The sequence below is a fragment of the Ascochyta rabiei genome, chromosome 15 (assembly GCF_004011695.2).
Source record: "Ascochyta rabiei chromosome 15, complete sequence".
Taxonomy (NCBI): domain Eukaryota; kingdom Fungi; phylum Ascomycota; class Dothideomycetes; order Pleosporales; family Didymellaceae; genus Ascochyta; species Ascochyta rabiei.
Genome location: NC_082419.1, coordinates 438396 through 460765, shown reverse-complemented (window position 1 = coordinate 460765; position 22370 = coordinate 438396). Strand labels below are relative to the sequence as shown.

The 22370-nt window shown below is 50.1% G+C and overlaps 8 protein-coding genes across 8 annotated transcripts, besides 4 other annotated features; 5 read left to right on the top strand and 3 right to left on the bottom strand.

The window, feature by feature from the left end:
* Positions 1-245: 245 nt before the first annotated feature.
* Positions 246-555, top strand: EKO05_0008602 (DNA topoisomerase; the record flags this gene model as incomplete). The annotated part of the gene is made up of 3 exons (XM_038941694.2): positions 246-290; positions 345-470; positions 520-555. 3 exons carry the CDS (start codon positions 246-248, stop codon positions 553-555), a joined length of 207 nt encoding a protein of 68 aa, XP_038796141.2.
* A 1067-nt stretch (positions 556-1622) lies between these two features.
* Positions 1623-2389, top strand: EKO05_0008601 (Ubiquitinyl hydrolase 1; the record flags this gene model as incomplete). The annotated part of the gene is made up of 2 exons (XM_038941753.1): positions 1623-1962; positions 2013-2389. 2 exons carry the CDS (start codon positions 1623-1625, stop codon positions 2387-2389), a joined length of 717 nt encoding a protein of 238 aa, XP_038796140.1.
* A 3835-nt stretch (positions 2390-6224) lies between these two features.
* Positions 6225-6276: a tandem repeat.
* A 423-nt stretch (positions 6277-6699) lies between these two features.
* Positions 6700-6789: a dispersed repeat.
* A 926-nt stretch (positions 6790-7715) lies between these two features.
* EKO05_0008600 (uncharacterized protein) lies at positions 7716-8348 on the bottom strand (the record flags this gene model as incomplete). Its single annotated transcript, XM_038941730.2, has 1 exon — positions 7716-8348. The coding sequence occupies one exon, from the start codon at positions 8346-8348 to the stop codon at positions 7716-7718; it is 633 nt and encodes a 210-aa protein (XP_038796139.2).
* Positions 7801-8022: a mobile genetic element.
* A 586-nt stretch (positions 8349-8934) lies between the features above and the next one.
* On the top strand, positions 8935-10912 carry EKO05_0008599 (uncharacterized protein; the record flags this gene model as incomplete). The annotated part of the gene is made up of 2 exons (XM_038941689.2): positions 8935-9467; positions 9520-10912. The coding sequence occupies 2 exons, from the start codon at positions 8935-8937 to the stop codon at positions 10910-10912; spliced, it is 1926 nt and encodes a 641-aa protein (XP_038796138.2).
* Positions 10913-11049: 137 nt separating this feature from the next.
* Positions 11050-11319: a mobile genetic element.
* A 1902-nt stretch (positions 11320-13221) lies between these two features.
* Positions 13222-14220, bottom strand: EKO05_0008598 (transcription elongation factor spt4; the record flags this gene model as incomplete). The annotated part of the gene is made up of 1 exon (XM_038946577.1): positions 13222-14220. One exon carries the CDS (start codon positions 14218-14220, stop codon positions 13222-13224), a length of 999 nt encoding a protein of 332 aa, XP_038796137.1.
* A 289-nt stretch (positions 14221-14509) lies between these two features.
* EKO05_0008597 (Protein-serine/threonine phosphatase) lies at positions 14510-16088 on the top strand (the record flags this gene model as incomplete). The annotated part of the gene is made up of 4 exons (XM_038941640.1): positions 14510-14656; positions 14707-14787; positions 14837-15272; positions 15322-16088. The coding sequence occupies 4 exons, from the start codon at positions 14510-14512 to the stop codon at positions 16086-16088; spliced, it is 1431 nt and encodes a 476-aa protein (XP_038796136.1).
* A 493-nt stretch (positions 16089-16581) lies between these two features.
* EKO05_0008596 (uncharacterized protein) lies at positions 16582-17862 on the top strand (the record flags this gene model as incomplete). The annotated part of the gene is made up of 2 exons (XM_059637336.1): positions 16582-16909; positions 16970-17862. The coding sequence occupies 2 exons, from the start codon at positions 16582-16584 to the stop codon at positions 17860-17862; spliced, it is 1221 nt and encodes a 406-aa protein (XP_059493319.1).
* A 1849-nt stretch (positions 17863-19711) lies between these two features.
* EKO05_0008595 (uncharacterized protein) lies at positions 19712-22246 on the bottom strand (the record flags this gene model as incomplete). The annotated part of the gene is made up of 3 exons (XM_038941534.2): positions 19712-20058; positions 20108-20494; positions 20542-22246. The coding sequence occupies 3 exons, from the start codon at positions 22244-22246 to the stop codon at positions 19712-19714; spliced, it is 2439 nt and encodes an 812-aa protein (XP_038796134.2).
* Between the last annotated feature and the right edge of the window lie 124 nt (positions 22247-22370).

The following is a 22370-nucleotide window of genomic DNA, read 5'->3' as shown; positions in this document are numbered from 1 at the left end:
CGGTCAGTCACAGTAAACATCCACTTAGAATGTTGAATTCAGACGGTCTATGCCATTACTCCTGGCACAATGCTGTCGCCGTGCCAGATCAAGCGAGAGTCAGAAATGGTCGTAGAGGTAGAGCTGCAATAGCCCGTCGTCGAGGCGGCAGAGATAGCGGTGCTGGTAGCGGTGGCGCTTTAACAGGTGTTCGGGAATTTATACCCACGACGCTAGGGGTCGCTTTGGTTGAAGGCCACGAGAACATGGGGTTTGAGACTAACTTGATGAAGCCCTTTTTGCGCAAGGAGGTAAGATAATGTCCTTGATCCATATCCATCACGAGCTGCTAATGACAGGTGTAGCTGGAGCTGAAGATGAAAGCCATTTGCAATGGACGAACGACAAAGGCTCGGGTTGTGAACGAAACCGTTGAGCAATATCGGAAGGTGTATGCTCGCATGCAGCAACATCCGGGTGTCCTTCCTATGGTGAGGACTGAGTCTCGGCGTACCCACTTCTCCGCTGACGCGATTGTAGGCTGTTCGGAAGTATGTTTTTGGTGAAGTGATTTGAGGATATCTATCTATCTACCCAAGTAGGGCGGCCCATTCCCACTGGAAATGGAGCGGGCACGCTAGGCTCGAACAGGAAACTCAGGGTGGGCATGGAGTAGGCCCGAAAACTTTACTGGTCTTCTCACTTCGTTATAAATTATCAGCATACCACCGTTCTTGACGGGTGTTGCGAGAGCTACGTAGGTTTAGCGTTTGGCAACACTGGCATTCGATATTCTGCACTTCGGGTGCAACTCTGTCCAGCAAGTTGCCACAGTATGTGCAAGAGATTAGGGTGCCGACTAAAGACATTACTGTGAGGGATGAGTAAAAAGCAGTAAAAGTGAAGTTGAGCAGGATGTCAAGAAGCGCCGAGAGGACAGCAGCCCCGCCTTCGAAACGTGTTCGTGCACCAGGTTGCGCGTCAGCAAAAAAACCTCGAGCTGCACTACGTGCGATGTACACATTTCTTCACGTGTTGACCGTGAGCCAATTTCGCCATAAATTGAACCGCATACGGCAGCATCAAGACGCGGCTGGTGCTAGACTATGTGCTGTAGCATCGCGACGAGTATAAGACGGCGTCCTGAATCGCGGCAGGGCGCAAGGGGTCGCTGGAGCGCGAGTCTCTCCGCCTGTGCCAAACGCTGTTCGAATTGCACACGTTTGCTGGAGCGGAGACAGTGATCGGCTTGGGGTGACGAATTGGTTCGCGGAACAGCGAGGCTTGTGGCTGATTGTGCTGCACTAAACTATGATCTGCCATGACCTACCGGTAGCCTATTGGGTAGGACAGAGGAGAAAAGCCTCGACTTGATTGCTAGTAAATGCTGTCACACATTACTTGTCATAGCTTCCGTGAGGATAAGCTGCTGAGCACAGAAGTATATGGAGCGACGACCAGATATGGAGGTAGAAACTGAGGTCAGCTGGGAGTGATCCCATCTCAGGACAGTGTTTCTCGCCATGACGGTGGAGTCGTTAAGCTTGGCGGTCACGTGGTGTGTAAGATTACTGCCTCGATGTGCCGCTAGATGTGTGCGTTGCTGTGGTCACCAGTTATACGCTATTCACTCATCCACAACTATGAGTGGCTACACAAAGCACTTCGTTCCCCTTGAGTCTAATCCCGATGTCTTCACCTTGCTCATTCATCAGCTTGGAGTCTCCGAAGCTCTGTCATTCCAAGAGGTCTTGTCACTCAACGACGTGGCATCGTTTCCGCGCCCAGCACTGGCACTCATTCTTATCTTCCCTACCTCAGAGACGTACGAAACCCACAGATCTATTGAAGATGCGGATCGAGAAGAAAACACTGGGCCTGATGCGGATGGTACGATCTGGTTCAAACAGACAATCAATAATGCCTGTGGCCTTTATGCCATTCTCCATGCTGTCTGCAATGGGGATGCAGTGAGTTTCATTGGTGAGTCTGTTCAACTTTGGAAGAAGTACATCTGACTTACCCCTTTTCAGATCCAGATTCTCTCCTAGCAGAACTTCTTCGTCATCGAAATGTACCACCACGAGACTTCGCACGGACTCTAGAAGCCTCCGCGAGGCTTGAAGAAACATACAGCAAAGCTGCTATGGCAGGTGACAGCAATGTGCCAGAAGACGCGGAAGAGGAGGTTGATTATCACTACGTGTGCTTTGTCAAGAACAGACATTCCCACATCCTCGAACTTGATGGTGATAGAAAAGGCCCAATCGACAAAGGGCCACTGTTGAACCACGACGATGATCTGCTTAGCGAGGCTAGCATGGCAGTTGTGCGAGGTTACATTGAACGAGAGCGAGGTCACAACCTTGGGTTCAACCTCATGGCTCTTGTCAGGACTGCACGCGACTAGGTCTAATTGCTCGGCTGCATAAATCCGGTTTCATTCATCCTTCGTAGCAAGAAGAACCTCGCAGAAGTACGACCATAAGATCGTCAGCCCCTGCGTCAACCGCAAGATCAAGCGCTGAGTGACCGGTATTGGTGACCGCACTCAAGTCCGGGTGCTCCTTGACAAGATCTACCATCATATCACCCGAGCTCCATGAAGCCACCACATGCACCGCAGTCCATTCCTTATGATCCTTGGCATTGATGTCAGCCCCTGCCCTGAGTAAGATTCTCATAACTTCTCGAAACTGTCCCAAATTCGGTCCAGCAACGGCAAGGTGTAAAAGCGGCGATGCGCCTTTGACTGAATGTCTCGACTGATTGGAGTCTGCACCGAACTCTATCAGCATCCTAGCAGCGTCTGCCCAGCCATACTCAATTGCCCAAGCCAATGGGCTCCTGCCTCGATGGTCTGGACGATCGATAACGCTAGGAAGTTCACCTTGAGCATTCAGTGATCTGAGGGAATTGCTTAGACCATCGTCGTCGTCATTGAGCTTCAAGAGGATTTCATGTACTTCTGTGAACTCACGACTTGCGACGTACTTTGTCCGGAGGTCCGTTGTATTCGATTTGAACAGATATGCAATGTCAGCGAAAGCTGACATCATGTCCCGTGAAGAGTGGTGTCCCATCGCTCTGGAACACAAGATGTTGTCCAGCATTGTTTCTTCTGGCGTGCTGAGCTGGAAATAACAAGATCAGACAAGCGGAGTCTTTGTGCACCAACTTCCCGATTTCATCGCACCAAGCCACGTTAACGCTCATGTCTATCAGGGCCTTGCACATATTGAAGGAGACAATAGGGCTGTGTCCTCTCCAGCAGTAGTAAGAAGCATACTAGTATTCACGGTCAGATAGCGTGACAGTGCCGCTCTAGAACTGCTTACATATAAGAGTCCGAGCCCGTAAGGATCGACTGCATCAAGTGACGTTTTTCCACTCGTAAGTAGCGTTCTCGTGCCATCAATGTCGCCACATTGTACCAAGGAGAATATTGCTGATTCATATGGCAACTCGACAGAGATACGACTGAAGAATTGCTGTGACGCATATGGAAATCTTGTGTTGTACACGTTTGTGAGATTGTGTATATTGAGAGCAGCATTTGTACGAGTGGACAGGCTGGCTCGAAAGAACCTGTTGAACCTATTGTCCCAACTGTTGAGTACGCTATCAACTACGTCGCTGGGGTTGATCTCTTCCACGTGGGAAAAGGTCTGTAGCCAGTCATCTTGTGCATGAGTGCTAACATCCGCCGTTGTCCTCTTTACTGTAGCGCTGCCGTTAGGGCTTGCTGGCACGCTGTCGAGGGGCTGCCACAAGAGCTCTCTGACTCCATCGCTTAGGCTGCGGACATTTCCAAAGGTGCCGACTTCGTTCTTTAACGTAGACATCGCTGTGGTCTTACCAAGCTGACAAGGTGACAACAACGCTGTTTCCTTGATGTCCACAACACAAGGATTTCCAGTTTCAATAAGGACATCTATCCTGATTTCCTGTGGCACTGGAGAGTTGTTCTCTATAAGAGGTCTTTCCATACTGGTAGAGGAGCTATAATTGCGGCATAAGTGACTCTCCAATTGGTGGGTTTTTGTTGGAGGATCAGCCAGAGGCTCAGCCACAAGATTTTCGGTCGCAATTTGAACGCATGCTCGGCTTCCTGGATCCACGATACCTGGTAATGAGGCTCTCTTAACGTGCCTTGCTTGGTAAGATCTACGTTCCTTGCTCTGTGCAAGCGGTTGTCGTATGCGCCAGCCCTCATTACATTGATTCGTTTCTGGCCGGTGGTCATAAACTGCATTCAAAATATGCACGCTTACCACGGGCAGCTCAAAATCGACTTGCAGTGCCAAAGGGTCAGAGATAATGCCTGGAACCCGTGACGAACTTGAGGTTGTTGCGCTGCTCAGGTTCTGGGGCCTTGAGGTGGTTAAACTCGTCTGAGCATTGCTGCTATCCTGAAGTGGCTGTAGGCTCAGATTGGAGCATCCATTCCCCTGCTCATCCGTTAGCAATGCTGCTGTCGGTCGAGAGTAGAGGTCTGTGTGCGCGAGATCTGTTATGCTCGATCCCGTCCCCATCGGCAATAGCGTTACAATCTGTGGTGATCGAGATGCATTGTTTTGCGTATATAGTAGCGGTTCACAAACGGTGCTCGTTGTTTGTCTTGGACTGACAGTATCAGTGGCGTCGTTTGTTGATTAGGGCTCTGGGAAGCAGGTGGTACACGTGAATCTTAACCAAGGGCGGTATGTACATCTTCGAGTCTGCTATTGTCAGACGACAACTCAGATAAATGACATGTGTACAGACTGTAGTAATTTGTCTAACTCAGGGAGCAGCTTTGCGAGACAAATGTTGTTCCTCTCACCGTCGTGGTCTAAGGGAGCATGCAAGCCCTTCAATTGCTGCACCCAGTAGTTTCGAGAAGTCTCCGTCATGTACCGGTAGTGGTAGGGACGATAGGGCCCAGCTGACGTCCCTTAGCTAATGAGTGACCATGACGCTAGATACACTTACACATGATGAGTAAAATTGTAGCTTGCACCGGCTTCATGCCCTCGCGGACTAGATCGTCTATGATCGCGTGAGCAATCAATGCGCCATTGCGCCAGTCTTTTGCATGGTTCACTTGCAAATCCGGCTTCTTCAAGATTGCATAACTGAATGATACAAGCAGCGATATCCGAGATTCAACAAGCTCTGGTCCACTCTCCTTGGCTTCCGTTGTCAAGACTGCGGCGAACGCATCCACTACCATGTGATCATTGACACTACGGATCTGTGGCAGAGATTCTTGGATGAATGCTCCCACAGTAGGCTGTACTCTATTGGCGAAGCAGAAGTTCACATTTTCCCTCCAATTCCATGTGGGTTTGCTCTTTGTCGAGCGCCGTTTCGACTTTTTGAGTAGGCGTTCTGATCTCTCGAGATGGGGTCCACTCCATTGGCTAGGGTCGCACAGACTGATCTGCATCGTGTTTGGGCGTTGCTGCGCGGCGGACTGCCTGTTATGTGTGCCTCACTGTGATAGTGGGTAATTGCTCGTGGTTGTCGGTTTGGTTTGGTCTGGTTTGGTTGATTCGGTTTGGGTTGGCGCTCCTGACCAGTGAAACTGCGGGACTACGCACTTTAGTCGAAAGAAACTCTACGGCCTAGGGTGCCAATCTTCCTTAACTTTGCGATACAACAGGAATTCGGATTCCTGCTGAGTCCGTCAGGTCGCGGATTGAAGGGGCATTTGACGGCATTGACACAGCGTTTGACAGCGAAATCAGCCTCGCCATAGTCCTTGCCGGAGGATGCTGCAAAGATTCACCCATTGACGCACTCACAGACAGAAGACGACAAAGCTCCGCAAGGGAAACCGGTCCTAGCACGTTGTGATGTATGAGACCACTTCCTTAACACAGCTGAAAACCTTCTCGTCTTAGTTCACATCTATCAACAAAAAAAGGTACTGACTTGGGCCGTAGTCTTTCTCGCTGTTAGAGAGACTAACTGCCTTATGCAGGAATGCAGAACATAGGACAATTCGGAAGTAAGGATCAGACGGCCTTGCAGAACAGCCTGGTGGAGGGTGGCTTTGAGTTGGTTAAGCCCCCTTCGCTAAGGTCATTGCTATCCCGGCCCTAGTGCTTCCATTGAGAAATCCCAGCCTCCTTAGCGCTTACCCTTGCAGCCATTTTTCAATCGCTCTATCTCATACTTTACCTCAACCCGTTTCTTCGTCCTGGCCGCTCCGGTTGAGCTGGCATTGTGGCAGAGAGCGTGTATTAAAGCATGTATTAGAGCGTGAGGTCAAGTGCGAGCTAGAGCGTGAGATCGAGCGTGAGGTCAAGCGTGTGGTTAGCGCTATCCAAAAACTGGGGGGTAGGGTACGGGTGACGATTACGGACAGAGTAGAAGAAATCAAACAGCAAAACTAAAACCCTAAGACTACACAACAGAACATATACAAGAGCAGTGTAAAGTAATTATATTAGGACTATTATGTGGCACTAATATCCTAGAAAATGCTATCTATAATCCTAAACTTGTAAAGCACCAGTTTCCCAGAAGTGTTATACCTTAACTTACATCCGACTCAGCCCTTTACGTTCTGTTTCCTTCCTGCACCCTAGTTACTATATTCTAAACTCCCCTGTACTTAAAGGTATAAAGGAACAAGAAGAATTAGTCTTAGATAATTAGTTTTTAAGTATCCTCTCGTACAAGACCTACAGGAATGGAAGAATCTCTGTATTACCTATCCCAGTGCTCCCATACACCTCATAGCAGATACACACGCATCCTAGAGCCTTCTATCATCCTGTGTCGTTACAGTGTTTACACTAACTAAAAGCATAGTCAAGCAGCAATTTGTTAATCAATTGCCAGCATGTATAAAGAGATTGCCTTAACTTAAGTTAGAGCACAACGCGCTATTTCAGAGTCCAGAAGGACACAAAGGCTAGGTTAAGGCAGTAGCATTCTTGCCAGACGGCAAGACGGTGGCGTCAGCATCTGATAATAATACAGTTAAGCTGTGGGACGCAGGCACTGGCACTAAGCTCTGCACACTCTAAAATAAAGTCTCTGTATCCTCGCTAAAGTTCTCCCACAACTCGTCACATATCATCACCAACTTTGGAACGTATCCCACCTTGCTTGTCTGCAACAAGCAGTACACTACATCTGAACAGATCTCTGCGGTCTCCTTTCGAGAAGACTGGGTCTTACGTGGAGGGGAGAACACAATCTGGCTTCCTCCCAGCCATCGACTGTACCGCCTGGCTACGTATCGAAGCATGGCTGCTTTTGGCTATAAATTTGGAGCTGTGTCTATACTTAAGTTACCTGAATAGCATAGTATCGGTCTATTGATTCTTCCCTCCGCTATGCGTTTTCTATGATCCGCACTTAAAATTTTGCAAGAGGTCGTCTGAAATCGAGTTATAGGCTAGGGGGCGCGCAGATACTCCAATTTTGGTAATTCATAAGAAGGACAGCAGCATACTACAGACTAGTATCTGCAATAGATTGTTACAAAGATGACCACTGGATAATTGCAGGTAGTTGTTCAAAGCAGACCAAAATTGGTACTACTTCTGAGGGGCGTCTTCTGTGCGATCGCGTCCCTAATCGCTACGTGTTCGTGTACGGTAGGTGCTGTGCAATACGCCTGATTTGGGCGTAAGTTCATGAACAAGGTATGATAGCATGATTGGTCGATTACCCCTGCTGTGCTTGCCCAGTCACATGAGTTACGCCAAATAGCATGGTGAACACTTTCGACGGCACTACCTCACTGCTGAGCTCCACTGAAATTCTACGCCATGAGAGCGTATGAAGAATACGGTGGTATAGCGTACCATGAATTCTTTCATCAGCTCGGGCCGCTCCATGCCGACCAAATATGGCAGCCACTGCGTCCACTCCAACCACGGGTTTACCTCGTCTCTCTCCCCCTCCTGGAAGGGGTTCTGCGCCCGTGCCTCGACGTTGGCCCACGCCTTGGCCATCTGCTCGCCAACCTGCGCCCATGCCGCGTCGTCATCTGGAACGACGTCTGGGCCGCTGTCGTCGGGCTGGTGAACCTCAAAATACATGGCAGCTGTGGCATCTTGAATAATAGCCAGTAATTGCAAAAAGTCTGTGATGGTCTTGTTGAATGATCGGAGTTCTTTCTGTTCGTGTTCAGGGCGATTCTTGTCGGGGTTGATTGCGATCTCGATTGAAGACGTCGGATCACGGCGTAGTATGATCTCTGTTGCGAATCTTGTGCAAAGGTTCTCCTTGCGCGGGAACGGTATCTCAGTGATTGCTTCCAAAACAGAGCTCTTTCCACTCGACCGATCCCCACAGACAACCAGTTGTGGCAGGCTGACCACCCCGCTGAGACCTGTACGTCGAAGCCTATCAACTATGTCCATTACTTGCGTTGACCATCGTTCTGAAGCGCCTGAAGCGATCTTGTAGTCACGGTGCTGGGATCGATAATGATGGGAGAACACTGCCTCGCGTGCAGGAGGAAGGCCCAAATTTTATCGCTCGATGACAGTGGCATGTCGGGTCGTCACACTGTAAGCGTACAGTTTAATCATAGACAGTACTGAGCATTATGCAGCGCTCTGACTAGGAACAACTATTGTCTATTCTGTTGTAATTAGAAGAACCATAATTTGAGCTTGTAGGACAGCGGTATGCCCTGTATTTGACTCGGATCATGTTTAATTAGCACAGGGCGCCTAGACGCCCAACACAGAGCTCTGGCCAATTGCTGCTCTGCATTTTTTCCATACAAGAGTATCTGCGCGTCGTCATTGGCGGAAATTTCAACCTCCGCTGCAGGCTTATCAGGCCGGCCATCACGCTTATACCCCAAACCAGCATCTACCTTGACACTCATAACATGCCATACCTTATATATGTTGAGTGCGTCATTCATATCCACCACCACATTGATATCGCCCCCTTTCGAATGATACCAGTTGACTGCATCATCCATCCCGTCACTTCATGGATCAGAGGGCGGAAGAACAGTTATCAAATTCTGCTGCTGGGATGACGCCTTCGTCTTACACAACGTCAGCCATGCCCGAGGCTCTCACACGGTTTGATCCAGGCCCGGACATCGAGTTGCGTCCTCTTACGTCGCCGAAGGACACAGCAAAATCGAGTCTACGCGCGGAAACACAGCCCACTGCTACCCTCTATAAGCGATGGATGCACTATTTGAGGGAGTGGGGCTGGGAGATGGCTGCATGTTTGTGCAGCCTAATTGGGTATTGTGGAATAGTTGGTCTGCTCATAGCGTTTGATGGCAAGACGCAGCCAGCTTGGCGTTATGGTATCACACTCAACTCTGCTGTGGCTCTGCTCTCAACTATTACAAAAGGATTTCTACTCGTACCAGCTGCCGCATGCATCAGCCAATCAATTTGGATCAACTACGCGAAAAAGGAGCACTCATTAGGCATTTTGACGACTTATGATGCTGCTAGCCGAGGTCCTTGGGGCGCTCTGCAATTACTTTGGGTTCTCAGGAGCAGGTGCGTTGTGTCTCCTGTATCCTTGAAAATGGGCTAACATAGAGTCTGAAAGGCGATTAGCCTGCCTTGGTGCAGCTCTCACTGTTCTAGCAGTCGGCATTGGTCCAGCGGTGCAACAGACTATCGTAATAGAAACGCGTTCAACACTTACGAGACATCCTGCTACCATAGCTCGGGCTCGCTCTTACTCACAGACACTTACCAGGGTCCATGGCCCAGGAAAATACGATCCAGAAACGTTAGATATCATACCGCTAGAATTAAGCGGGTTATTGTATTCTGGCATCTACCTCAACTCCAGAAGACTGGGGACCCTAGATGTTGTACCAGATTGCCCGACAAATGACTGCAGGTTCCCGAGATTCGACTCCCTAGCCGTATGCTCCTCTTGCGAGGACCACACGCAAATGATAGAAAAATCTTGTTTCACTAGTAAAACGTCGTGGAAACCTAAGAGCTATGGCAAGAATGTTACCTATTGCAACTTTTCGCTACCCAACGGGCTCCGGATCAATCAATCTCTTTCCGATGCCTCTACCATCGCGGCGAGCGTACAGCCAAGAGATCGATCGTCTGAAGAGCCGGATGTTATCAACGTATCAGTGCTGAACGCATCCGCCAGCGATCTCAATGCATCTGCGGAAGCTGTTGAAAGTTCTTTGTCTTGGTGCGTGAAAACATATGAAGCAGCCGTTGTCAACGACAGCCTTGTCGAACATGAGGTGCAATCCCAGAGAACATGGACTGTTAGCGGACTTTCATGGAATATGAGCCTTCCTGGTCATAGTAAGAGCAGTGCATCGCAGTTTACGGTGTGGAGAACTCCCTCCTTCTCAATTTATAATTATTTGAGACAGAGATTTACCTTCAGTAATAGTAGGTATGTCGAGTGGCTCGACCGTTTTGCCGATGAAGATTCTTTCATGTTCAGCGCTGATACTACGAGTAATTTCTCTTTCGACGCACCCCCAGCGGCGATCCTCTGGGACACGCTGGAGATGGTGAACGCAGTTGGTTCCAAAGAGATGTTCTCCAATATCGCTAAGGCAATGACAACGTTCATTCGCACAGATGGCAACAACCAAGAACAAGCGATCAAATCCGACGACATCATGTTTGACTTGAGCCCTATGGAGCCCGTGGTCGGCACAGCATGGACCTTAGAACTCTACATTAGGGTTCGATGGCCGTGGCTCACATTTCTGGGCTTTATACTCCTGTTGACAATTGTATTCCTCGTCCTCACGATACATCAGTCCTTCAAGTACAAGGTTGCTGCTTGGAAGTCCGAGCCACTTGCTCTCATGTATCATGGACTGGAGTCGAATAAAGAAGACGACCAATGTTTTGACAACGTCGGTGATATGCAGAAGCATAGTACCAAGGTCAAAGTGCGGCTTCAGGAAACTGAATCGGGGCTAAGACTGGCGGAATCAGATGCATAAGGCCGAGATCCTCAAAATATTTCGTCACGCATTCATTAGACATAGCTTATAGTTATTAAAATATACTAAAACTTCTCTTCTACATTATAATACTTATTCTCTTTATGTATATTTAGTGTGGTGTAATAGAGTAGCCTTTATTAAAAATAATCTACGTTATGCTTGTCTATAAGCACCCTTATGTATCTTATTAGACCAACTAACTCTAGTTACTTGTTAATAAGCATTATATCTTCTTAGTATATAGATTGTAGAAACACAACTCTTATAGTTTGTGTTTAACCTTGTTAATTAACTCTGATATTAAAATATCTTAACTCTGCTTTTGAACTAGATAGTCTACTCTGTACTACTTTTTACAACCCTATCATTACAAGCTTTGCTTAGGTGGTAATTTAACCTAATTCTTGCATCGTGCATGTCATGAAAAGGAGACCCAATTGCATTACCCACACTAGAGTGGCACGGGACAATGCCACTCGTTCTCGTTCTCAGGAAATCGGACCCTCGAGTTCTCAAAAGTGTGTCTCAAGCACTCCTGCATTTGGACTTTGCCTGGCCATCGCCTATACTAGTGTCATTCTTTGGACACTATCAGACAGTCAAAATGCTGCTCGACAGAGCCGCCGAGGTCGACGCGCAGGGTGGAGAGTGCGGCAACGCACGGTATGCAGCTTCATCTGGGGGCCACGAGCAGGTGGTCAAGATGCTACTTGATGCAGGTGCTCATTGACCCAAGGGCGACGATACTGTGGCAGGGCTCAAATAGTAAGCAATGTTCAGGCAAGTAGTAAGCACCTTGAGTCAGCGCAGCAAGCAAAGGACACAGCAAAATCAATTTAGTTCGGTACAACAGATATTATATTTAGTGAGCATTCTACTCCTCTTAGAAAAAGGTACAGAATTTCGGGACCTGAAGTTTCGCACTTGGAGCTGGGCCTCGAGTGGCAAAATCCGCATGGTTTCCCTCTTAACTGAATGCCTCACTATACACGAAGATCGCCAGCTGCAAACAGCGAGACGAGTTACTATTGATGACTCTTTAGATATCGAGGCTAAGCGAAAAGACGATTCTCAGCTGTTTATAAGAACTCCGTTGATTTTAGTGAAAGTCGTTTTCGATGAGCATTCCTGGGCCGCAAGTATTGGTCATGAGCGCGATGACAAAACGACATCTTACACGGCCTACTACACGCTAGATCGTAACCGGTCAGTAGAGTTCTTTCTCTCCCCTCACGTTATCGAGATTCTTCGGTCGCAAGATAGATGTTATGAAGTCATTGTGCAATGGCTGCCCCTGGGTATTGTTAAATCTGTGGCAAAGTTTAAACATGTTAGTTTGATGTTGGAAGAGTTGAGTACAGGAGACTGAGAAACAATTTTCCGATACGGGTACATGGAATTGTACGCTTCTGGTTGCGACGACCTAATGCCCACCTGTATAAAGGATTTCTACGATAAACTTACAGATATCGTTCTGGTATAACCAGCTCCTATACTATCTATAGGTCATTTACGACATAGCTAATGGATCTGTGTGCTGGCTTAGTTACCTAAACGTGTGTATTGTAGGAGGATACTCTGTCTATAGCCTTGTTGTATACTGGTACGAATTAAAGGCTAATTTTTTTAAAAAGGCATCTCTAACAACCTGGATGACTAATTGCTGTGGCTCTTTTCCCTGACGAGCGCTCTCTCAAAGAAGCTCGAGATTGAATGAACGTGCGTCTTTGCCAATAGCTGCAGTCTAGAAAAAGAAGAAGGAGAGGCTTGCTAGCAAGCTTTGGGCTATAGGCTACAGATATACATATCACGTATGTACAGCTCCTGAAACCTGCTCCCAAATCCAGTCCTATGGAGGCAACTAAACAAATTGACTTATAGTAGTTAGTCATGTTTGTACTTGGCAGTTGGCGGTAAGGGTGCTGAAAACGGGTAATAGTAATCTTAAAAAGGTACCACGACAGATAGTGGTTCAGACAAGAGAACTTGTTTTCAACGTCCTATGGTCGTATGTGAAGGATCGATTTTCTCTACCATACTATGATGCCGAAATTTTGTCGACAGGGTCTTCAACACCCTCTAGCATCCAACCTTATCGTACCCCAGTGCGCAGCAATGATTGAAACAAGTAGGTTCCTTCCAGTGGTACGCGTCTGTTCATCTGGTATCTGAAAGATTTTTGCATCTGAGCATGCTCCTGTTACCGAAACTCCATGGCTAAAGATGCAAAAGTAATGGCCCGTACTGTTCACTGTTCCTCCTCTCCACGCCGGCAATGCCAGTGATTGATATCACCTCTTGGACATCTAGTCCTTGGGAATCATCTGGTCCTCGCTGCCATCCCTGGGCACGTAGTTGATGCCCGCAGCCTCAATAGCCGAAACCATCTCTTCAGGCAGAATGCCCTCGACCTGTGTAGCGTAGACGCCGGGGACGTATCCTTCCAGTCTCTGATACCTCGCGACCCAACTCTTCGATGTATCTGCGACGGTGATCAAGCCTTCGAAGACGGCTGATGTGCAGTCGGTGACGTTTTCAGGGTTGCCGATGAGTTCAAGTATGTCTTCGCAGTTGGGGCAGCCGGCACTTATGAACTGTGCTTGGGTGCGCACGACGGAGCAGACCATGCAAGCGCGCAGGTTACGCTGCTGGTTGGGTGGAACGAAGGCGCCGCCGGGGATCATGTTGGCCATGTTGGTGAGGGGTTCGTAGATTGGAGGGTCAGATGGGAAAGTTTCGAGGGCGTGAGAGGTGATGGTACGGTCCGAGTTGGAGCGCTCGACGCGAGTTGGGCACTGTGAAGTTTGAACGCGGCTAACGGCCTGCTGTTCGACCTGAGCGTCAGGGTTGTCTAGAGGAATCGGTCTGCGCAGGTCTTCGACAGCACTGTCAGGGCAGTGGGGCGGAAACGGAGGGCTTGTAGTGATGTCGGCTGCAGGTGCTTCGGTTTGTGCTGGAAGGTAATTTTGTTCGTCAGGTGGGAAAAGAGCGTTGGCAAGACTGTTCTGTTGCAGCTGGTCGTGGCTCGGCGGACCGCGGTTCGCTACGCTAGATGGTTTTGGGAGCCCGCGGGGGTTTGCCGGATCGATGTTCTCCTCGTCAGACTCGGCCAAAGACCAGCTTCGCCGGTGAGGTTGCTTTGCGTGGGTGCTCTCGCCTTTGAAAGGACTGCTCTTCTTGGCGGATTTGCCGCTCTTGACAGAAGAGGTGGGCGGGCTGATCTCCTCGCTGTCTGTATTCAAGTATATGTATTTCTCCACCTTCTTTTTGGTAGCGAGGCCCTTTCTGGGAGTTCTGGGAGGCATGCTGGCGGGTAGCTAGGCCACTGCAGGGATCGCCGATTGGTCAATGCGTCGGTGGCAAGGCGAATAGCGGGGACCTTGGAGGCTTGATAACTCGTTAGGGCGCGGGAAGCAGCTCAAGGCGCTGGCAGCTCGCGACAATTTGTTGTGCGTCACCTTTTCATTCTTGGAAAGCATCTTTCGCTGCCCACTACTTCCAAACTCGCGTTTTCACCTCCACCCATCGCGCCTGCCCGCGCCGTACTCGTACGCATCCTATACCCCGCCACGCCGCACAAACTTTAGACGCATCATGGGCGTCAAGGAGGAAGCCATAGCGCTCAAGAACAAGGGCAACGACGCCTTCAAGGCCCACGACTGGCCTACTGCGCTAGACTTCTACACAAAGGCTATTGAGACCTATGACAAGGAGCCTTCCTTCTACACCAACCGCGCACAGGTACGTGGCTTGGCCGCTGCACACGACCACTTGCTTACTCGCTTCCGCAGGCCAATCTGAAGGTCGAAGCATACGGCTTTGCCGTTGCAGATGCAGACAAGGCCATCCAGCTCGACCCCAACAATGTCAAGGTAGGGCATGCCGCACAACAGGTCCGGCAAAGGCTCACCGTAGATTCAGGCATACTACCGCCGCGCCTCGGCCAACACCCTCATTTTGAAGCACCGAGACGCTCTGAGGGATTGGAAGCTCGTTGTTAAGAAAGCGCCCAATGATGCGACCGCGAAGCTGCGCATGCTCGAATGCGAGAAAATCATCAAGAGAGATGCCTTCCTCAAGGCCATCGAGGTCGAGGATGCGCCATCGGTCGCAGAGGGTCTGGACATCGACAACATGATCGTGGAGACTGGCTACGACGGCGCAGAGCTGGGAGACAAGATGACGCCCGAATTCATCGAAGACATGACTGAGAGGTTCAAAAACGGAAAGAAGCTGGCCAAGAAGTACGCCTACCAGATCATCATTGCTGTCATGGAAATCTCCAAGAAGGAGCCAACCATGATCGAGTACGATGTCGACGAAGGACATGAGGTTACAGTTTGCGGTGACACACATGGTAGGTGAATCGGCGAAACATGCCGTTGGACGGTACTGACTACATTCAGGTCAATTCTTCGATCTCATGAACATCTTCAAGCTTGCTGGCAAGCCTTCTGAGAAGCACTCCTTCCTGTTCAACGGTGACTTTGTCGACCGAGGATCATGGTCTACCGAGATCGCCCTTCTGTTGTACGCCTACAAGTGGCTATACCCTGATAGGTTCTTCCTCAACCGTGGAAACCACGAGACCGACGATATGAACCGCATGTACGGCTTTGAGGGTGAATGCAGAGCCAAGTACACCGAGCGCATCTTCAAGCTGTTCTCCGAGTCCTTCTCACTACTGCCCCTCGCAACGCTCATCGGCAAGAAGTACTTTGTCCTTCATGGTGGTTTGTTCTCGGATGACAAGATCACACTGGACGATGTCAGGAAGCTTGACCGATTCAAGCAGAGACAACCGGGCCAGTCTGGTCTTATGATGGAAATGCTCTGGACCGACCCTCAGACTGCACCTGGACGTGGACCCAGCAAGCGTGGTGTCGGTCTGCAATTCGGACCCGACATCACCAAGCGTTTCTGCGAGAACAACGGCCTCGAGGCCATCATTCGATCGCATGAAGTTCGCATGGAGGGTTATGAGGTTGAGCATGACGGACGCTGCATCACTGTCTTCTCTGCACCCAACTACTGCGACAGCACGAGCAACAAGGGAGCTTTCATTAAGATCGGCCCTGACTACAAGCTTAGGTACACACAGTTCGACGCCGTGCCGCATCCGAACATCAAGCCCATGGCGTACGCCTCGAATGGCATGCAGGGTCTGATGTAAACAGGGTCACGTAGATCCAGATTGGCTCTGGATTCGACAGTCATTGTTCGCTTACTTGTAGCGATGCATAGTTTGGTGTTCTTCGGCGCATCAGCACATTTTGGGTCTATTGGGGCTCATCTTGCTACCATCATGGGACGTCGGTGTTAGGCGAGGGATAGCTCTGTATGTATAGATACCAGGATACACCGGTCAAAATATACTCAGCTTTGTGTAGAACCAAAGAGAGCATCTTAGCAAAATCTATAACCACCATGCAAGGTGACGTTTTGGTGTTCCCAGCGACAGAGCACCCCACCTCGGCCCCACGTGTTTACCACTTGAAGCTAAAAGTAAACAAGGATGGAATCCACACGCACGGCCAGCTTAGCAAGCTCCACCCTCACATCTCACGTACCTTCTTTCGACACCGAGTCGAGTACGCGTAGCAACACGTCGCAAACTATACGTTCGTACTCTGCGATGTGAGCGACGTTCCACGTTGCGCATCACCATGCCTGCACAACAAATCTTCTCTGCAAAAGCCCTGGTAGGGGTTTGGCGCAACCTTCGCAACACTCGCGACAAAAATGACTTTTACCTCACGCTTCAATACCACCAAGACGACGTACGAGCTTCCAAGGGCAAAAAATACGGCAAGACAAACGTGGTTGAAACGACCTCAGAACTCGAAGATGGAAAGGCAGTGGATGTTAGCGGGAAGAGCATCAGCTTTGTGGTTCCATGGCGGAGCATGCAGGCGCAGAGACGAGAACTGAGAGAAAAAGAGAAAGAGCTTGCCGAAGCTCTAGTCATGCTTGCTGGCGAGGTCTCATTTACAGGTACGCAGCTGCACCTGTTCTTCTGCCGTGATCAAGACAGCAAGGCTGACATGAACCCAGATCTATCTCCGACCCTCCAAGCTTCCCTCACGCAAAACCCCCTCGTACAAATCCGCCATCTAGCTGCCGGAATCAGTCGCCAGATGTCAAAAGTCGAAATCCAGATGGCAGACAACGCGCCCTTCTCGCACGGAAAGAACATCTACACCGGTGGAGAAATAGCACGCAAGTTCCTCCCAGCCATACAAACGCTCTTCGATCAGCGTCCAATACCGCAGCGTATGATCTTTGAGCTGCTCATGGAGCTCAAGGATCTCATCTATATGGGCATGGCGGACTGCAGCAAAGAGGTGCTCGAGTGGGAGATAGATGGCCCAGCCATTGGCGCTCTTGAAGAGATGGATGATGCCTTTGCTCGAGCCATCACACCGGTTCCTACAGCTGTGGAGGATGGGCATATGCCTTCTAGAGAGCTGGGACCAGGGCAAAAGAGGGTACTTCGGCGAAAAGCATCGTCACTATCTTCTATTACACTCTCAAAGCCGCAACAGCCTTTCCTTACATCCTCGACTATTGAACTACTCTACACTCTCGAATCGCTCGAGACTACCGCTCTGGCCCTGACGCATCTATCGGTCCCGATACCTGATTTTTGCGCACACTCGATCATCACCCTGCGACGCTTCTCTCCTCGTCAGACACTCACCGAATTCTCTGCCAACAAAAAAAGAAGATCTGGTCGATGCGCAGAGTACGCTCGGTGCATGAAATGGGCAAGTACCAACTGGCGACAAGGCGGTGGGTGTAGACGTGGTTGCAAGAATGAGGACGAAGATTCAGAGAATCTCCCTAGCTGGCACAGAAGCAGTCGCTGGTTTGACGGAAATGGTGATGGCACACACATGGTTGGCGGTGGTAGACCAGAGGAGCTTGAAGCCATCAAAGAGACTTGAGGTTGCCAGTGCACCGACACGTACGTATGGTCTCGTACGCAGCCAGTGTAACTGTATGCTCGCAGTACGGGCTATCTAAAACCACACGCTCACTGAACGACTGGCCTAGCCTCAGTCACTGCTCCTTCCACGTATTGCCGAAAGCTCTCCTTCCAACACGTCGAGAAAGACAGTAATTTGGAGCTTGTGCATAAGTTTCGATTGATGGATCTGTGAATTCTCGAATCCGAGAATTACGCTACGACAATCAAACAACCACGAGGATTAACCTGAAGCAAAAAATCTCTTCGGCAGCCATTTGGAGGTAAATTTGGAAACGCATCGAATCTGACAAGGGCAACCGTTTGGTCTATCTGTTGAGCTGCTTAGCTCTCCGAAAGCTTTGAATCCAGGGGGTTTTCTAAAAGAAGTTTTGTTGCAGCGCCATCCTTGGATTTTCCAACGCTGCATGACCAAACTACACAAAACAATCTCCAACTCCAACACAAAGAGAACCACAAAGAACCAGGTCCTTCATGCAACGAAAACCCTAGGTATCTCCTTAGCTGTATGAATGGCGAGTTTTGTGGGGGTTTTGACCACATATGTGTCTTTGGGCTTCTATCTGAAGTTGCGTCCATTGTACCCTAGCGAACACTCCAGGAGTCGATTCAACCACTCGTTTATGATACTAAACCTGAGTCTTCGACCGATGTGGCGGTAACACTTAAAGTCATGTCAAATGTCGCAACAACTGCTCCAGAGCTATACCTGCCGTAAACCCCACACCTGAGGCGACACCTGTTCTCGACAATACACCTGGAGCTACACCAGAGACCCAGACTCCGGCAGCCAACAAGCTAGCTGATTCCGCTCCAATCCGGCCCAGTGTTTTCGATGGAAAGACTGCCCTATCTACTGCTGCTGTTGATGCGCTAGCTACCGGTGCCGACACCAGCTGGGACAGTTTCAGGGTTAATGCTTCATTTGGAAGAGCCTCGCAGTCATGCTATACCGTCTGCTTATCCTACCCCAATTCTGAACTTGACACATATCCTTGTCCACCTTGTTTTCGCAGCCACCGCTCAAAACTTGACGAAGCTGCATCAGAGGGCACGCTGCACACGTTCTGACCGAGGGAAGGGAATGTTATGATAGAGTAATCTGTAATACTTACGTATCTATGCGACTAACCAAATACAATTACTTGCACAAGTTGAGCGCCGACCAAAGCACACCTCCGTGATGTTAGACATCTCTTCTCACTGCCACGCGTAATGGTGCCAATCAAAAAAATAAAAATGTTGATATGCACCGAGGGCTCGGAACATGCCGTTTGGCTGGAGTTGCGGAGACACTCCTACTGTCAATCGTAAATGCTGGGCTGTGGAAGCGAAAGTAAAAGTGAGACGAGTTGGGAATGGAAAAGTATCTTCGTCACTGTCCCCTTGTACTGTCAGAGGTTCCGCGTTGAGAGCACAGCTGGAAACGCTTTCTCGGAGCCGAAGTCGGGGCTGGGGTTCGATGCGAGCCACTGATTGCGGGCTACAGCTTGTGATCGGGGGTGTGGATCTTCTTGTGGTCGGTTTTCGTAGGGTGGAGGGTGAAGAGAGAGATGAAAAGATTCCATGCTAGCGTGTGCCAGTGCAGGTGCATGCTGAGGGCCTTGGGGTGTATGGGCCGGTGCAAAGTACAGTGTAATTCATCTGGATTGGTCGTTGCATATCGTGCATAGTCAGTCGGATGCGCTGTTCATGTTCCCAAACGGTGTAGTACTATCGTTTTGGATTACGCCGCTTTGATATGTAGCAATACACAAGAATCATTCCTCGATTTCTTTTTCTGTTCGCTCCAACAATTTCGCTGTATCCTACATGGGCAGATTCCAGATAAAGTCCAGTGTCCCATCGTCAAAGCTCTGGAAATTCTGCTGATTGTCAAGTCCAAACGGCGCCATCGCCGGATCAAAAGGCAGTGCTAGCCAATCATCGTCAGGCATCATGCCCGTTACATCTCCTGCTAGCCCCGCAAGCGCCGACTGACCAGCATGGTTGTTCAGGAAGTCCATACCCGTGGTGCCATTCCTCTCGGCAGACGTGGCGCGCGATGGAATCCGCGGTGGGCGCGAGGAGACGACGAAACTGTCGCGTAAGCGAGCGACGTGTAGTTCGAGGAGAGTGGCGTAGCGGGAGGCGAGGTGCATGTCATCGAGAACGCCTGCGTGTCTGTTAGTTATGCATGGATGCTAAGAGCTAGTGATACGTACTGGCACGCAGAGCGCGGATTGCGGCATCCAGGATGTCGAGCGACGACTGCAGTTTCTGGTTCCGTGATCCCAAGCTCAGACCTTTGATCAGATATATCGACGACGTCGTAATGCGCAGAAATATCCGCACGGGCGAATAGCGCAGGGCCCCTGATTCTGAGAGCTGGACTACCTTTTGCAGAATTTGACAGCTTCCGTCTACGACTTCTTGGATGAAGTCGTAGTCTCTGGGCTCGAGGTTCATGGGTAAGATATCGTCCTGTGGGACATCGGTATCTGTCTCGGCGAGGGTTCGTTCGACGACTGCTTGCATGCCTACTGAGTTGGTGTAGATGCGGACATATTGGTATTCAATCGTGAGCATGTCATGTAGTCCTACCTTCAGTTCTGCACGGGAGTCAGTCTGGGCAGCACACAAATTTGAAGGTACATACTACAAGGATCTAGATACTTTTTGCGCCACGAGGTCAATAGCGGTTGGAAGTGCTCCAACAGTCCGATGTACCGTCCGGTCCGCAGCAAGCTCTTCGTTGTCGCTGCAGAGGGATAGATAGTGTCAGATACAGACCGCGCGAGCTTGGTGAGCTCGACCCATGCACTCATGAACGATTGCCACTGCTCAACGGCGCCAGTAGCGGAATCTACTGGGATCTTCTCCATCAGTGCGTGGTTCAGGCTCTGCGGTATCATAGAAGTGCAGCCCAGACGCCACGACAGCTGCTCCAGCAAGACATAGAGAAGCTTCCGAGCTCGTATGCGCCGTAATATCAGGAACTCGGTAGACGACTTGGGGTATGACCTTTGATCCTTGTCGATGCTAGCGTTGTCCTCGAACAGGCCCAGCTCTTGGGCCATCGACAAGGCAGAGCCCATCAACATCCACGACATCCGATCCGATCGTTTGGCAGGCTCTATCACATCTTCAAGCCATCGACTTGATGTCGTGTCTCCTTCTAAGAGCTTAGCGCCTTCTGCTGTGGTGTTGTTTGCGCCGATCATCAGCTCACAGTCCCATCCGTCCGCCGCAGTGGGGAAGTGCAGTGCGCGCGGATGCCACTCTGAAAGCAGCAGCAACGCTTCGATTGAGCCAATTGTCCGACTCTGTGCTTTTGAAGGCTTGACCTGACCGAGCATGATCTTCATGATGAAGCGCTGACACTGCTCCCACAATCGGTCGTGGACAAAGTAGCCTCTTGATGCACCTCCTACGCCAGGCAGGATGTTGTAGCGAGACGATATCATGAGTATGGTGACACACAGGAACGGGTCCAATGCTATTAATGAGTAGTGATTCTCGTGATGCGAGTAGAAGTCGCCGAGGATAGGCGATAGAGGTGAGCAGTTCTTGAAAAAAAGATCCACGTAGGTAACGGCCTCGTGCGCAGAAAACCACCCCATCTGCACAAATCGACATGACGTCCATATCTTGAGCGTCTCTGGCGATGGTGTTGACATCTGCACTGGCTGCGCTCGGAATGTGTGGTACGGCGACCCAGCATCGTACCCACAAGACGGTCCTGACCTTGGGGTTTCGTACGCCTGCGACCCGTTTGCTTCTTGGTTATCGATAGCATCGCGATGGTTCGCAGCCTCAAAGAGCAGGTTCAAAGCATCACTGCCGCTAGAAACAACAGTCCTCATCACGGAGTGGGCAAGATCTGGCTGAGACGATGATACTCGGCGAAAATGAGCCGGTGGCGACAGGATGTCAGAGCGATGTGCACGTCCATTCAAATAAGGACTTTGCACAGGCGTGAATCCATGGCCCGAGATAGATGACCTTTGCGCGGGAGACGGTTGGGTAGGTACGGGTGCAGGCGCAGGGGGCTGAGTCTGAGGTCTCGAGCTCAGAGTCTCCTCTTCCTCCTCATCTCTCACCTCTCCAGGCTTTCGTCTTTTCACCCATGAGCGTTCAGATCTGAAGACGCATTCTCGCATTTCTCGCTTGCATCTTTGGCACGGTGGCTTTAGCTCACCACCGTCCGGCCCAGTGCCCAGAATGCATTTTGCCTTGCGCTGCCGGCAATTAATGCAAGCCTTGTAGGCGCGCTTGAAGTCCTCGGGGTGGGTCCGCTTCTTAGTGGTCGAATTTGCATCCTGTGTACCCAAGGCACTGTTCGGGTCCTGTGTTGTGGCCATCTCACAGGCTGGTGGAGTGCTGCGCGGATGGCGCAGGAACAAGACTGTTAAGTCTGGCGGCGGGTAGTGACTGAAAGGGTTGCCTGTGGGTAAAGCGCCGTCGGGACCGAGTGCCGAGTCCGCG